The 17,678-nt window shown below is 38.8% G+C and overlaps 1 protein-coding gene across 1 annotated transcript in view; it reads left to right on the top strand.

The window, feature by feature from the left end:
• The first annotated feature begins 2,834 nt into the window (after nt 1-2,834).
• The window catches only part of LOC140518524 (proton-coupled amino acid transporter 1-like), a 61,408-nt gene continuing 46,564 nt past the window's right edge, over nt 2,835-17,678 (top strand). The window contains exons 1-2 of the mRNA XM_072630754.1: nt 2,835-3,044; nt 4,250-4,397. Coding sequence (XP_072486855.1) covers nt 3,023-3,044; nt 4,250-4,397 — 170 coding nt within the window. The 5' untranslated portion in view covers nt 2,835-3,022. The remainder of the gene's footprint in view (nt 3,045-4,249; nt 4,398-17,678) is intronic.

Below are 17,678 nucleotides of genomic sequence, written 5' to 3'. Positions count from 1 at the left end.
GTACCTCAAAATTATTTTAATTTGCATTTCTCTAATCAATAGAAAATTAGAGCATTTTTCATATGGCTATAGATAGCTTTGATTGCTTCATCTGAAAATTGTTCATATCTTTTGATCATTTATCAATTGGCTCTTATTTTTATAAATCTGATTCTGTTCTCTGTTTATCTGAGAAACTTGCTTCAATTTTTTTTCTCACAGTTAGCAATGCATGATCCAAGACAATTCCAAAAGACTCATGATAGAAAATGCTGCCTACATCCAGAAAAAGAAACATGGAGTCTGAATGAAGATAGAAGCATAATATTTGCTCTGTCTCTTTTTCTTTGCCCTTTTTTGTTTGTTTCTTCTTTCTCATAATTTGTCTCATTGGTACTAATTCTTCTTTACAACACGACTAATGTGAAAATAGGTTTAATATAGATGTATATGTAGAGCCTATATCAGATTGCATGCCATCTTGGGGGAGTGGGAGGGAAGAGATAGGGAGAAAATTTGGAACTCAAAATCTTAGGGAAGTGAATGTTGAAAACTAAAAATAAATTATTTAATTCTTTAAAAAGGTTGAAAATTTTTTTTTCTTGCAGTTAATAACTATTTCCCTCTATCTTGTTCCCCTCCCCTTATTTATTCTATTATCTCTCTTTTCACTTGTTACCCCTCAAAAGTGTTTTGCTCCCAACTATCTCTTCCCCCAGTCTGCCCTCCCTTCTATCAACATCCTCCCACCCCTTCTCTTATCCACTCCCTTTGACTGAATCCAAACTTCACAAAACAAATCCCCTTAATAAAAGGATTTGTTCTATAAAACTTGGACTCCGTCAAAGGGCCACGCTTGAGGACCTAGAAGACCACAAATGGCCTCAAGGCTGAAGGTACCCCACCTCTGATTTACCCCCATTCTACCTCTCCCTTTCTCCTTGTACATTCCTCTCTCACTTCTTAATTTTATTTTTTAGATATCATCCCTTCATATTCAACTCACACCTATACCCTCTATCTATATATACTCCTTCTAACTGCCTTAATAATGAGAAAGTTCTGGTGAGTTACAAGTATCATCAGGAATGAAAACAGTTTAACCTTTTGATTTCCCTTTCCTGTTTATTTTTTTCCAATTATGTTTTAATCAGATTCAGGTCACACTGGAAGTGTTGCAGGCTGTATGATGCCCACAGGCCTCATATTTGACATCACTGATCTAAATCGTCCTCTTCATTGCATTCATTCATGTGTTTGGTTCTTTGTTTATGGTTTGTTTGTTTTGAGATCGTATCTTTCCCAGACTGGGAATGCAGTGGCCATTCATGGCCCCAACCCTACCACTGATCACCATAGGAGTTTTGACCTGATCCATTTCTGACTTGAACCTTTTTGCCCCTCCTTGGGCAGCCTGGTAGAGGTAGCAGAGATCTTCATAAAAACAATATATTACTTTTTATGATGGTTTATCACATACAAAGTACATTCTTAACAACAACTTTGACCCAGACATTCAAGGCCCTCTATGCCCAGCCTATCCTTCCAGCCTCCTTTCACAATATTCCCCTTAAGGCACTCTAAATTTTAATCAAACTATACTATTCCCAATCAGTGAGTCAATAATCATTCATCAAGGGCCTACTATGTGCTGTGCTAAACACTGGAGATACAAAAAAAGGCAAAAGATAGCTCCTGATCTCAAGGAGCTCACAATCTAAAGAGAGAGACAAGTGAACAGTTGCATACTAACAAGCTATACACAAAACAAATGGGAAATTGAAAGAAGGAAGGTACTACATTTACGAGGGGTTGAAAAAGGCTTTTTGTAGAAGATGGAATTTTAGGTGGATTTTAAAGAAAACCAGGGAAGCCAGGAGGCAGAGATGAGGAGGGAGAGCACTCCAGGTATGGAATAGACAGCTAGAGAAAATGCCCAGAGCCCAGTGATGGAGAGCCTTATTTTTGGAATAGTCAAGAGACTACTGGATCAAAGGGGATGTGTTGGGGAGAGTGGGATAAGGAGATCAGGAAGGGCTTTGAATGCCTGAGGATTTTTTGTTTGATCCTGGACATGATAGTAAATGTCCCCTATTCTTGTTCGCCCTCTCCAGTCTCTGTGCCTTTGCTCACCCTGTCCTCAATAATGTGGAATGTACTCCTGTCTCTATCTCTACCTACTAGCAGGCTTTTCCTTCCAACTTGGGTGCCTGGAGCCTTACAGAGCCTCTCAGGTAAAAGTGATCATTCTTTGAAATGTTGCCTTAAGCTTCTGTTGTGTTAACTTAGATGTCTCCTGTGCATTTATTCCCTTTTACATCACAGTTGTGTCTGTGTATGTCCTTTACTGCCTTTAACATCTTGGAAGCAGCAGGGACTGTAGCGTGTCTATCTTTGTATCTGCAGATGATCCACAAGCATTGGGACTTGTTTAAGATTTGAGTTCTAGTTAGTTCCTTTTGGGCAGCCAGGTGGCACAGTGGCTAGAATGTTGGGCCCAGAATTAGGAAGACTCATCTTCCTGAGTTCACTACTAGCTATGTGACTTTGGGCTAGTCACTTTACCCTGTTTTCTTGCCTCAGTTTCCTCATATATAAAATGAACTGGAGAAGGAAATGGCAAACCCCTCCAGTATCTCTGCCAAGAAAAACCCAAATGGGGTAATGAAAATTGAAAAACAATTGAACAAAAGGTCTCTTTCAGCTTTAAAGCCTATATGAGTCCATGTTGCTATAAAGCTGAAGAAGGGAGAGTGGGAAGTGATGAAGATTAATGACTTTGTCACTATGCAGTAAATTCCTCTTCCCCTATTAGGGTTTGTCTTTTTCATCCCAGGTTCTCACAGCCCTATTGGCTATGGCAGGGGCTATTGTGAGGTGGCTCGGAATTCTCCTCCCCCTAGAGATGGAAGACCACTGTGTGGCAGACAAGTGGGATTCACTCTAGATCACTGAGTCTCGGCAAGAGCCCAGGCATCTGGACTCCCAAGTCCAATCAGGGCTGAGTTACTGGAAAAGAGTTAGGAGTAACCAGCAATCTGACATGGGGAATGTGCCTAGAAGAGGTAAGCTGAATCTTATTAAACCTTTGAAGAGTCTCTGTGGGCACAATCCCCATAGGCTCAGTCTATCCACCAAGGCTTCATGATACTCTCTATAAGGCTAATCCCTTATTTCCACCATCCTCCACCTTTTAATAATTATTTCTAGGGACTATAGCCATAACCTCCCTGGAATTTACAAAAAATAGTTTGACCATATTTATTATCATAGAGCAGGTGAGCTGTAGGTATAAGGAAGAAACCCCCTGCTTACAAATAGCCTTGAGGGGGGCAATAAATTTTTTCCTTCACTAAGATTGCCTGTAGCAAATAGATAAGACCATGGAGACCCACAGCACCTGGGTTGCTATTATTAGGGAATGGACCATACCCTCAACCCACAGTTAAAGAATTGATGACCTGAGAAGGAGGAAGGAAAAAAGAGAAAGGAGAAGGAAGATTCTAGCATCTTCTGATATACTTTCATAGCACATCAAAATGGCTTCTGGAACCCAGAGTTCCTGACAACCTTTTCCTCCATATCTATCTTTATGTTCTTTTGGACCATGTGTGCCAAAGACTTGTGTACTAATTATATTACCAGTTGTCTGAAAACTTGGGCTCAGTAAATACCAAAAGATTTGAGTGATGAAGATCTATGTCCCAAGTTCCAAGACGGCTGTGTCCCTGACCAAGTCTATTGGGCATTGAAGAGTTCATAGGCCCTTGAGACTCCCTGCAGTCATTCATCTTGGGGTATAGCCAATGGAGTACAGGAACAAGATGCCTTGAAAATGGAGTCAGAGCCCTTTGGTCTAAATTTCAGCCCTGCCACTTGCTGGGTGACTTTGGGCAAGTCATTTTTTTTCTGTCCCCCAATTTTGTTACCTGAAAAATGGAAATAACATATTTGTACTATCTACTTCCAAAGTTGGGCAGCTGGGTGGTGTCATAAATAGAGTACTGTGCCTAGAATCAGGAAGACTTAAGTTCTAATCCTGCCTCAAACACTTACTAGCTAAGTGACTCTGGGCAAGTCACTTAACCTTGTTTCTCTCCATTTCCTCATCTGTAAAAGGAAGTAGAGAAGGAAATGGCAAATCACTCCCATGTCTTTACCAAGAAAACTCCAAATGGATCATGAAGAGTTGGACATGACTGAGCAATACCAGCTCCAAAGTTCATTGTAAACCGCTACAGAAATGTATATTATAATCCTGTTTCCACAGCCATCATGTTCTCTAGGAAGCTGCTTAGGAAAAGGACCAACTCTGATGACCTTGATTCTGTAACTGAGATAAATCCAAGTTTTTATAGTTTGTCCGACATCAAAAATTCTGATTCCGTTCACTGGACCAGGGAGTCCAAGAACTTAATGTGAGTAAATTCTTCTGTGTTCTCTGTGATGCTTGAAGGGGATATGTTTGGATCACTAGGGATAATACCAGTCTAGCAGGTAGGAGAGGCATCGTTTTTCTTTTTTGTCTTTACTTCTGTGGGATTTTTTGTCATTATCATCATAGCTATCATTTATGTAGCAGAGAACTTTACAAATATGGAATCATATTATCCCCACAACAAGGTGGGGAGGTAAAATACTATTGTGATCCCCATTTTATAAATGAGGAAACTGAGGCAGACAGTGGTCAAATGACTTGCCCAGGGTTGCACAACTAATAAATGTCAGGTGCCATCTTTGAAGTTGGGTCTCCTTGACTCCAGGCCCAGCATTCTTTCCATTGTTATTGGGTATCTTGCTACTTGTTGGATTGAATTGAACTAGAAAAATAAATCAACAAAAAAGAAAACCAAACAAAAACAAAGACAAAAACCCCTAGGTTATCAAAAGATCTAGATCTGAGTTCCAGCTCAGTCATACAGCTCTGTGACCCTCAAGTCCCTTCATCTTTCTGGACTTCAGTTTGCTCCACTGAAAAAACAAAGGCAGTGAAGCTTGCCCTCCTTGGGTTGCAACCTTGGAGTTGTTGTGAGAGAAATGATTTTTAAACTGTAAAGTGCTTCAAAAAATGTAAACTACTACTATTTCTTCCTCTTCTTTTGGCATAGCACTGGGAGACGAGTAACTAGTAAGTTCTTTTTATATAAGGAAAAAATGAGATGGGGAAATGCAGTGGTAGTGGCAAAGCCAAGATTAGAATTCCTTTCCCTCAAGTAACTATTCTATGCCTGGACTTGGTTTATCTGTCTGTGCTAAACCTTAAAGGTCATGTGGGTGCCAAGGGGAAAGGATAGTCTCTAAACCTCAGAACACAATCACAACAGTGCTACTCAAAAGAGTCTCTCCCTCTTTGTGTCATCTCCCTGGATTAAAAGATGTGGAGACTCTGACAATAAACAAATGAATGAAAAGAAATTTAACCATTAAGCATCCATTAACTCATTAATATCTGGTAAAAAGATTATTTCAAAGATGTAGTAAAAGCAAATGTACAAACTTTTCCCCCAACACCTCCAGTGTATACTCCTTCCTGCACCACCAACATCTCTGGGGGAGCAGGTTCAAAACTTGGCTCAGTTCTTATAAAATCTTGGTCTCAGCAAATTCACATCCAGATGCAGAATCAAAGCTGGATGACCATCTCAGCCACAGCACAGCTTGATGGTCTCTCTGCTCCTTATGACACTGATTCACTGTAAGCTGAGAAACCTGTCTGGATTCTGATTCCCAGATGCCCCTGGGTTGCTTTCCTGACCTTTTGAAACTCCAAAGGGTACAATAGGCTATAATTTTTAAATGCCTCCTCAGCTAACAGCCTCCTCTTCAATACATGTTTAGCAGATTAAGTCCCTTTACAGAATATCTAGATATGCTCCACAATCTCTCCTCCCTTCTCCATCACCATGATTCTCCTGGCAGTAGTATCCCTAGGTTCTCCACACAGAGAGACATCATTCCAGACACTCTACACATGCTTCAGATCCTCCTTACATGTGATAGGCACCAGGGATACAAAATACATAAGTACTCCCCTCAAGGACCTTGTATTTCTTTTTGTTTTTTAATTAATTAATTTTTTTTCAATTTTCAACAATCACTTTCACATGTTTTAAAATTTCTCCCATTCTTTCCCCCTCCTTCCCCAAGATGGCGTGCAATTTTATATGAGTTCTACACATACATTCTTATTAAATACTTTCATGTTAGTCATGTTGGAAAGAAGAATTAAAACAAATGGGAGAAAGGGACCTTGTATTTCTAATGGACACACAGCAAATATATGAGGCTGGTCACTGGGAAAGAGAATTTTGGTCTAGAGAGTGACAAGAATGGTGAGAAGAGCACAAAGTTCTCATTGTCCCAGCCTTTCTGAAAACAAAAGCATTGATTTGATGACTTCCCAGATCCCAACAAGGAAAGTGTCAGAATTCTGGGCATGCTGGGTTAGTCTTCTTAGAACCTACTCTTTGATCTGGGGATGTTGCCCTTCTTGCTGCTCCATGAATAAGACTCTCAGCCTTGTGGCTCTGGACATTTTCTTTGGCTGTGCCCCATGCTGGAATGCTTTCCTCCCTTGTCTTTACCTCCTGGTTTCCTTTAAGTCCCAACTAAAATCCCATCTTCTAAAGGAAGCCTTTCCCAATCTCTCTTTATCCTGGTCCCTTCACCATTTTTAATTATTTCCTTTTTATCCTGTATATAGCTTGCTTGCACATAATTGTTTACTTGTAGTCTGTTCCATTAGATTGTAAGCTCCTTTGGGGCTGGGACTGTCTTTTGAGTCTTTTTGTAACCCTAGTGCTTAGCACAGTGCTTGGCACAAAGTAGGTTCTTAATAAATGTGTATTGACTGATTAACTGGTTGAGTTTTGCGATAGTAGTCAGATCACACAGTGTAGCTGAAGTATGATCTAGATCTTGCTAGAAAGAGATTTAGGGCAATTTACATTCACTCACTCAACATTTAGGATCATTCATAATTAGAAAGATAGTTAAGCTGAGCGGAAAATTCCTCCTAGGGGAGGGGAGATATGATCCTTGCAAGTACATGACAATTTTCCATGTAATTAAGTATAATTAGCTAGATGTCTTCCATGCTAAATCAGATCTTGGGATCTTGACTCACTTGCCCTTACCTATTTTGAAACCTAGGAACTTCTATTTAGCCAGACATATATTCCTTTGCTCATCACAGTGACCGATCCAAACAATGAACATTGAAAAAAATAACCATTCAATTAGGATATAAAATAATATTCAAGGAAAATATTGGTCACATCCCCATATGATCACAACATCCCAGAGTAATTTGAGACCCTTTTCCCCCAGAGTAATCTGAGACTCTTTAAAACTCATTACTCCTAGATGAAATCACAGATTCAATCTTTGTAGCCAGAGGGTCCTTCTGAATGGCCCCAAGGCTGAAGATTTCAGTGAAGATCTGAGTCTGTGCCTAGATTAGTTCCTCCTTTTGCCTATGCTTCAATTTTGTCCCTTTTCATGTGGTTCCAAGTTATGCCAGTCCCATGCTGGTACTGGATTGGGTTACAATACTTGTCCCTCAACCAGTTTATCATAGTTATGCCTGAAGAGGATAAGTCTGTGATCAGTCCAGCACTTTATGCCACTGTTGACCTGAAAACTTGGTTAGAAAAAAGGCAACAGGCTAAATGCATACATTTTATGATTTAATTAATTAATCAACTCCGTATAAAGAAAATGGTTACATAGCGCTATGGAGCCAGGATCAGAACTGGCTGGCTTAGTACAGAAATTGACTGTCTTAAGTACATTTTGCCATGAGAAAGGAGTTCTCACATTGTAAACACATTGTAATTGGGTTTTGTGATCCCAGGCTATGGGCATCTTCCTTCCATAGCATGCCTTTGTGATTCAAAGTAAGGAAAAGTCCCAGATTGCAGACATCCTATCCTAAACAGGCCTTTGAAATTGTTTATTCACAACCCGAGGTGTAGGCATCCTCTAAACAAAGGAGACTATTAGGTCCAGACTCTTCTTAATTCAAACCTTGGCCCTTATTAAAGTCTAAAATTTATATTAAATATTAACACCACATATTGATTTCATCACCTCACATCCTGTCTGTCTCTTCTCCTTGCAATGACATAGTCTATTAAATGCCAATGTTTGCTGTGAGGGGAGCACCCTTGAAGTTTTGTTACATTTAGGTAAATGGAAGACAGTGCGGGTGATGAGAAGGTCATGAGATGCACAAGTCTTCAGTAGTGACCATTGCTGTTACTGTTTCTGACTTCATTCCTCCCAAGGACTCTCTGCCAGGTCTGGTAGTCTCTGTATACTCTAGCATTAATACCCCCCGGAATTATAAGCTTGTCCTCTTTTGGCACATTAAGGAAGAGGGTCTCCAGGTCTTCATAAAATTTTTCTTTGACTTCATCAGACATCATTACAGTGGGAGCATACACACTAATGATGACAGCATGGCACTTTCCTGAAAGTGCAATTCCATTGTCATGCATAAGCCTGTCATTCGATCCTTTTGATAGGCATACAAGTTTGTTGACTAGATTAGTTTTGATTTCACAGTGCTTGCCTTCACTATGACCATTCCGGAGAACCATGCATCCAACTCTAACTTTGGCCTTCATTTGCCAGCCTTGTGTCACTCAGGGTGCTGACCTTATTTTTATATGCCTGTGAAACCTGGACAGTGTGCCAGCACCATGCCAGGAAACTGAATTGCTTCCTTTTGATAATGTTTAATATAAAATTTTGGAATAATCTCTTTGTTCTCTCTGAAGCAAACTCAGAGAATGCCTCTTCCTATGTCAGCAAAAGCCAGCCAAAGCTGACTCTGCACTCCTTGGGAGACCTTTAACCTATGACATATCTTGAATAATGGGACTTTCCTTTGTATCTTATTATCTATAGACACATACTATGTTACGGCATATTAATGGTAAAGAAAAAATAGGCATCCTGGGTTTCTATTGAACATTGTTTGCCCTTTCCTGTGTCAGTTACCTGTTTGGGGCAGGAAGCCTGCCACTTACTAGTGGTGGGATTTCCTTACCACTGGGGACATATGTTTACCCAGCTAAGAATCTCAAGGCCTGACTGACATTGCTTTGTTAATTGTCTTGTCTTACTGAATTTATGATTTGCTTAATTAGGAGAGTTTCCTTCTCATGGCAAAATGTACTTAAGACAGATGTTTTCTGTACTAGTAGTCAGAGTCACCTCTGACTCCATAGCGCTATGTAACTTTTCTTTATGGGGAATTGATCAATTAATTAATTAAATCATAAAATGTATGCATTTAGCCTGTTGCCTTTTCTCTAACCAAGTTTTCAGGTCAACACTTTTGAATTGTCTTAGGAAGATTTTGAAGATCACCTGGCAAAATAAGATATTGGACACTGAGGTCCTTTCTCAAGCTTAAATTACTAAGCATCAAACTCTACTGCAGAGAGCACAACTCAGATGGGCTGTCCACATTGTCTGAATGCCAAAGACATGTTTGCCTAAGAGACTATTTTACAGAGAACTCACACGAGGAAAGTATTTACATGATAGTCAGAGGAAGCACTACAAGGACACTCTCAAGGTCTCTCTGAAGAACTTTGGATTTGACATTTTTGACATGGGAGACTCTGGCAAAAGACCATTCAACATGGTGTGCCCACATCAAAGAAGGTGCTGTGCTCTATCAGTGAAGCAGAATTGCAGTAGCTCAAAAGAAATGTTCAAATTTAGAGACACCTCCTCCCCAAATGTTCATAGGGACTATTTCTACCCAACCTGTGATAGAGCTTGTATTGGTCTGATCAGCCATAGTGAGAAACACTATTTGTTCCTCTTCAAGAACAAAGCACAACAACCAACCAGTTATATCATCTCCATCTCCTCAGCAGCCACCAAAAAGAAAACACATACAACTCTTCCCTTTGGCCATCTCTTTGAGAGGAAAGCAAGAACAGCCCTCCTATGATATCACAGGAAAACTTACTTCTCACACAGGAGCATCTTCCTGTGCCTGGGCTAGACCAATGACTCAAGGGCTACTAAATTCTTTCCCCAATTAAAAACAATTTCCAGTCCCCACAAACTATAACAGGTTTATATGTGTAATGTACGCCTACTACCTACATGTAATTGATCAATCAATAAACATTAAGTTCTACTCACTCTATATCAGTTCACTCTGTATCAGTTCACTCTGTATCAGTTCATTCAAATATTCCTGGGTTTCTTTGAAACAATTCCTTTTGTCATTTCTTACAACACAATAGTATTCCATTATATTCAAAAAGTCTTTTTAACTCCAAATTCAGTGTGTTATCCATGGTAGTCAGTCAATAAGCATTTATTAAGTATCTATTATGTACTAAGCTCTGAAAATACAAAAAGGGGAAAAAGATAGTACCTGCCTTCAGGGTGCTATCTAATGGAGGAGACAACCTGCAAATATATACAAAGTGAGGTATGTGGAGGATAAACAGGAAATAAGTAACAGAGAAAAGGTCCTAGAATTAGGAGAGGTTGGAGAAAGCTTCCAGTAAAAGGTGGAATTTTAGTTGGAACTTAAAGGAAGCCAAAGAGATTAGTAGTCAGAGTGGAAGAGAGAAAGTAGTCCAGTCTAGGGGAAAACCAGAGAAAATGATCAGAGCCAAAAGATGCTGCATCTTGTTCATGGAACAACCTGGAAGTCGGTATCACTGGATCAAACAGAGCTTTTTATATTTGATTCTGGAGACAATAGGGAGCAAATGGAGTTTAGGGAGTACAGCATAATCACAAATTAGAGAAGACAGATTATAAATACATAATATCAAATATTGAGGTTTCATATAAAGTACCCATTACATGCATTCCATTGGACACTGTCTGGCCCCATACATAGGACGTCTCTGCATTGATTGGTGAGGATGCTATGTCAGTCTGATTTCTAGTTGGATAATCTGGGAATTTGAATGGCAACCCACTGTCAATCTTGTACCTCATGTGGGTAGATTAGTATCCTTAGGTACCCTGGTGTACAATCTTATTTCTGAGTTCACAGACAGACTAGAATGAATTGTGTTATCTCATCTCCCTAATGAGTCAGGCTGTCAGCATTCTCTCTGTTCTATTAATACTCTCATAGTTGAACTATCAGGCAAGAAAATGATAGTCTCACTATATTCAATCTCTCTCCTTTCCCTCTGATACCTAGACAGAGGGCCCCCTCAGCCTTAGTGCAGTCTTTGCAGACTTCCCCATCACTAAAGAGGGCAACAAAACATGTCATCTTTTCATATAGAGCTTGACAAAGATTCTCCCAAAATGGCCCATCACCTGGAGTCAACTGTTCATCTGCAACTGGTGGATGGTTTGTACTTTTTCTTTGTGTCTCTAGTGATAGTCCCTTTCAAAGCCAAGACCTCCAATTAGGATATCCAAATAGGATATTTTCTCACTATCAGTGGAAAATGAAAGGAGCTTTTGGTAGCCTTCATGTTTCTGGTATAAAACTGCCCCTAAACCTTTCAGGCTGATGTCTGTGAGTTGAACAAAGATGTTGCTTTGATCTATAAAAACTGATGCTAGTGTATGAAGAGGTTGATGCCGGTGTATGAAGAGGCTGATGCCGGTGTATGAAGATCCTTAAGGGCTTTCTAACATTTCTCATCTCAAAAATCTCCAGCAACACCAGAGGAGTCAGATCAGATTGTTCCATGATTTTCCTTTTGCTTTTGGCTCTTCTGTTCCATGTACCCTAAGGGTCAGGTCCTTAAGGAGTTTTGTGATAATGTCATAGTTCTTATCAGTTTGAGATAGTAGTCTCTAAGCCCCAGGAGTATTTTTAACTCTATTTTTAAAAAATAAATTCATCATTTATTTTAAACATTCTTTTCTTTTTATATTTTGAGCTCCAGATTCTCTCCTTTCTTTCCACCTCTCCTCTATCCACTGAGAAGGCAAACCACATGATGTCAATTATGCTGATATCATATGAAATCTAGAAAAATATATTTCTATATTAGCCGTATCTCCAAGAGGAAGAGAGAGAGAATTATAATTCAATTTGCACTCAGAATTCCTGATTTCTCTCTCTGGAGGTGGATAGCAGTTTTTTTATCAGGAGTCCTTCGGTATTGTTTTGGATCATTGTATTGATCAGAGGAGCCAAATCTTTCGCAGTTGATCATCATTACATCATTGTTGTTACTGTGCACAATGATCTCTCAGTTCTTCTCACTTCATTTTGCCTCCATTCATATAGGTCTCGCCATGTTTTTTTCCCCTAAATCCACTCTCCCCTCATCATTTCTTATAGCACAACAGTACTCCATCACAATTATTTACCGTAATTTGTTCAGCCATTCCCCAATTGATGAGCATCCCCTTGATTTTCAATTCTTTGCCACCACAAAAAGAGCTGCTATAAATATTTTTGTACATGTGAATCTTTTTTCCTTTTTCTTTGACACCTAGATATTTGGGGTACAGAACTAGTAGTGGTACTGCTAGTTCAAAGGATGTAGATAGTTTTATAACCCTTTCAGACATATTTCCAGACTGTTCTCTAGAATAGTTGGACCAGTTCACTACTCCACCAACTCATTAATGTACCTCTTTTCCATCATCCCCTTCAGCATTTGTCATTTCTAAAAAATGTTTTAATTTGAGTTTAATCAAAAGTGATTTAGAGCATTTTTATATGGCTATAGATAGCTTTTATTTCTTCTCTGGAAAAGGAATGTGCCTTCATAACAATGCAAGGACCTAAAGAATTCCTAATGGACTCGAGGCAAAACACCCTCCACATTCAGAGAAAGAACTATGGAATTGGATCACAGAATGAAGCAGACCATTTTCTCTTCTGTTATGTTTTGTTTTGTTTTGTTTTATGGTTACTCCCATTCATTTTAGTTCTTCTATGCAACTTGACTAAGGTGAAAATGTATTTAATAGGAATGTATGTGTAGAACCTATATAAGACTGCATGCCTTCTCAGGGAGGGAGTGGAGAGAAAGAGGGGAAGGAGGGGCAGGGAGGGGTAAAAATCTAAGATATATGGAAGTGATTGTAGAAAACTGAAAACAAAATAATTAATGAAAATTTAAAAAAGAAAAGGAATGTGAAAAATTCACATCCTTTGACTGTTTATCAATTGGGGAATGGTTCTTATTTTTATAAATTCAATTCAGTTCTCTTTATATTTGAGAAAATGGCCTTTATTAGAAAAGCTTGTATAAAATTTTAAAAAATATTACTCCATTGCCTGTGGTACCTTTTAGTAAAATGTAGTTTCCTTGGTTATCTCTTTCAATTAGGTCTTCTTTTGCTTTTACTTTGTCTGAGATCATAATTGCTATCCCTGCCTTTTTTACTCTAAATGAACCAAATACGTTCTGCCATAACCCTTTATTTTAACTCTGTGTGTGTCTTTCTATTTCAAGTGTGTCTCTTGTAAATAACATATTATTGGATTCTGGTTTCTAATCCATTCTGCTAACTATTTTTGTTTTATGGGTGAACTCATCTTATTCACATTTATGATTACTGTGTATTTCCTTCCATCTCATTTTCTTCTCTTTCTCTTTTTATGCTGTCCTTCCTCAAAAGTCCATTTTGATTGTGACCACTGCCTCCCTTGATCCAACTTCCTTTTTATCATTCCTCTCCTTTTTCTTCTTCCTTTCCCTTCCTTTTCCATAGTAGGTAAGATAGATCTCTATACTCAACTGTATGTGTGTGTGTGTGTGTGTGTGTGTGTGTGTGTGTGTCTTCTCCTTGAACCAATTCCAGTGAGAATATAAAAGCTCTTCCTTGTGAACCTCTTTTGTGTGAAAACATTTCCCCATTCTGCCTCTTTCTTCCTTTTTCTCTCAGTGCATCGTTTTCTTCTCACCCATTCAATTTTTTTTACACCATACCATGACACCATATCTATGTTCTCTCTCTGTGTAGACTCGTAACTGCCCTAAAAATGATAAAGTTCTTAGGAATTTCATGTATTGTTTTCTCATATAGGAATGTAAATAGTTTAACTTTATTGAATCCCTTATAATTACTCTTTTGTGTTTACCTTTTTATGTTTATCTTAAGTCTTGTGTTTGGATATCAAATTTTCAATTAAACTCTTGTCTTTTCATTAGAAATTCTTGAAAGTCCTCTATTTCATTAAATATTTTCCCCCAGGAGGATTATACTTGGTTTTTTCTGGGTAGGTTATTCTTGGTTGTAACTCTAACTTGTTTGTCTTGTAGAATATCATATTTCAAGCCTTGTGCTTCTTTAATGTGGAAGTCACTAAAATTTGTGTGAGCCTAACTGTGGCTACATGACAGTTTCTTTTGGGCTGCCTGTAGTATTTTCTTCTTGACAAGGGAGCTCTGTAATTTGACTATAATATTCCTGGGAGTTTTCATTTGGGGATCTTTTTCAGGAAGATTGACAGATTCTTTCAATTTCAATCTTATCCTCTAGACTTATGATATCAGGGCAGTTTTCTGATACAATTTCTTGAAATATGATGTCTAGATTATTTTGTTTTGTTATCATGGTTTTTAGGAAGTCTAATAATTCTTAAATTATCTCTCCTCAATCTATTTTTCAGGTCAACACATTTTCTGATGGAATATTTCACATTTTTATATTTTTTTCATTCTTTTGATTTTGCTTTATTGTTTCTTAACATCTCATGGAGTCATTAGCTTCCATTTGCCCAGTTCTAATGTTTTAGAAACTATTTTCTTCAGTGAGATTTTTGTACCTGTCTTTCCATTTGGCCAATTCTATTTTTTAAGGAGTTCTTTTATCTGGTGAATTTTTGTGTCTTATTTACCATTAGACCAATTCTTTTTCTTAAGGTGTTATTTTCTTCATTAATTTTTGAGCTTCTTTTACCACACTGTTAATTCTTTTTTCTAATTTTCTTGCCTCATTCTCATTTCTTTTCCCAGTTCTTCCTCTACCACTCTTATCTCTTGAACTCTTCCTGGGAATTCTTGTTGGGTTTGGGTCAAATTGGCATTTTTCTTTTGAGGTTTTGTTTGTAGCTGTTTTCACATTGTTGTCTTCTTCAGGCTTGTGTCTTGGTCTTCCCTGCCGCCATAGTAACTTTTTACGGTCAAGTTTTTTGTTTGTTTGTTTGCTTTGTTTTCTAATTTTTCCAACCTATTTCTTGACTTTGAGCTTTATATTAAAGTTGGTCTTTCTTTACCTAGGGGTGGGAAGACTGTGTCCCAAACTTTAGGGGATTTTTTGTGTGTATGCTACTCTTTTCAGAGCTACTTCTGTAGGTCTGAAAATTTTTGGTGCCTCCAAAGTGATGTTATCCTGGGAGTGATTTGGTCACTGTTTGCTTGGTCTGCTGTCTGATCTTTACCCAGGAAGGGCCCCTTATCTCTTGTAACCACAAGCACCAGTTCTCCTCTTTGCCTTAGAGCTGAGACCAGAGTCCCTGTTCCCTTGTGACCAACCACAAGTGCTTCTCTCCACCCTGGAATACTGACCCAGAACTGCTATGGGCAATAGAGTTGTCAATCAGTGCCAGCTACATACAGTGCCATCAACACTGTATGTTTTTATAATCTGTTTCTGACCAGTTTTTTGACCTCTTTACCATCTCTGCCCTAAGAGTTCCTGAAGCTGCTGCTGCCACTGCTGTTACAGTTGCCTTCAAGACTCACCCTGACATGATGTGTTTTGTGCTCTGGACAGGCCTCCATCCTGGTGTCACAGACCTCTCCTACTGATCAACTAAGTTTTCTTAGGTTTGAAAAATGTCTCACCTTGACCTTTTGTTGGCTCTACCACTCCAAAATTTTATTTGATATGTTATTTTAAAGTTGTTTGGAGGAGAATGTTGAGAGAGTTCAGCTGCGCTGCTGCCTCTAATCCACTATCTTGGTTCTGCCTCTCCATAGCTTTAACTCTTGACAATTCTTTGAACCTTGCCAAGTTAAGGATGCTTCTGTCTTCTTAGGATCACACAGTAGAATGTCAGGAGTGGTATTCACTTCCTTGTTGAGATATTACATGATCCACATAATTATTAGAAGCTGTAAAGAAATGGCACTTATTGATGGATGGTTCACTCCCAGGTGAACAGAGACTAACTTTAACATAAAGTTCAAAGTCAAGAAATATGCTGGAAAAATGTGTAAACAATACAACAAGAAAAGAACTTGACCATAAAAAGCTACTACAGTAGCTAGGAGAAAATCAAGACACAAACCTAAAAGAAGACAGTTCAAAGCCTCAAAGAACAAAATACTAATTTGACACAAGTCCAACAATAATTCCTAAAACAATGGTTCCTCATGCAACAACCTTACCTCACATTTTCCTTTTTCCAAATCCAGCTCAATCATCTTCCATCACTCCCATGTCTTTATCTCACTAAATAGTTTTTCCACGAAAAATGGGTGAATGTAGCAAAAACTCATGGGGGTACATTCCAATTAAATTGATAGGATCCCACTGGACAGATGAAGATCATCTTTTCATGACCTACCTCTGTCCTGAGGATCTGATAGTATGCACTGTGTGAATTCAAAACTAAGAAAAACTAACTGTCCAGAGGATCTTGAATTTAAATTTTTTTTCTGTTCTAACTCCTTTCCACTCCCAACTGAGAATAAGGCAAGAATGATCATTCTCAGTTTTGGTGGAAAATTTTATTCATTGGCCTCTTGAATATACAATGACTCTTCTCTCTCTCTCTCTCTCTCTCTCTCTCTCTCTCTCTCTCTCTCTCTCTCTCTCTCTCTCTCTCTCCCTCCCCCTCCCCCCCACTCCCATATTGGAAAGGAATGGAAAGTAGGGAGGTATACATGGACTAGTCCCTCACTCCAAAAAGCCTAAATAGAAACTCAAAATTAGGATTGAAAGAAAACCCTGAACACTTCTAGCCTACTTATTCTTGAGCAGGGAGTCTCCTTGTAGAGCTTTGAAAATAGTAATGCAGAAATGGACTTCCACTAATGGGAAACTCATTACCTCCCAAAGTGGTTCATTTGATTGGTGAGAAAACATTAATTGTTAAAGAATTTTTCCTTCTACCGAACTGGTCTGCCTCTCTATTATTTTTCACTTTGTTTTGCCCTTTGGGTCCAAACTTAAGAAAAATAAATCTTCCCTCTTTCCCATGATAGCCCCCAAAATATTGAAAACAGTCTCCACTTTAAATATCCCCAGTTTCCTTCAATATCTACTCATACATGGTGGTTTCAAGTCTCTTCACTCTCGTGTCTACTCTCCTCTGGATGTATATCCTGGCTTTTTATTCCCTCTTCAAATGTATTGCCCAGAACTGGACAAAATGTTCTAGGATATGGCCTAAGTAGGGGAGAGGACAGTGGGACTATTTCTTCCCTCATTCAGAGTATCATGCTTTCATACTGCTGCAATAGGGACTTGTCCAAGCTCTTAATGGAGCTCTCCAGCTCTTCAGGTTATTGAGGCCAAGTCAAGGAAGCTGCTATTTACGGGGGAACATTCCAGTAGCTAAAATCTCATGAAGCTTGGTCTTCAGGAGGGAATGGCATCAGGATGGAAAAGGAAGAAAAGAGAAGAGTGAGTAGTTTGGATAAAGTATAAAAGTTTTTTGGTTTTTTTTTTTTAAAGTGGGACTTTCAGAAGCAACCACAGAGAGTGAGCAGAAATGGATTAGGGACCAGCTGTAGGCTCTAGTTGAAGCCAGAAGGCAAATAGCTTTTTCTCCT

This window comes from Notamacropus eugenii, chromosome 1, assembly GCF_028372415.1.
Source record: "Notamacropus eugenii isolate mMacEug1 chromosome 1, mMacEug1.pri_v2, whole genome shotgun sequence".
NCBI classification, from domain to species: domain Eukaryota; kingdom Metazoa; phylum Chordata; class Mammalia; order Diprotodontia; family Macropodidae; genus Notamacropus; species Notamacropus eugenii.
This window is presented reverse-complemented; position numbering and strand designations above follow the sequence as displayed.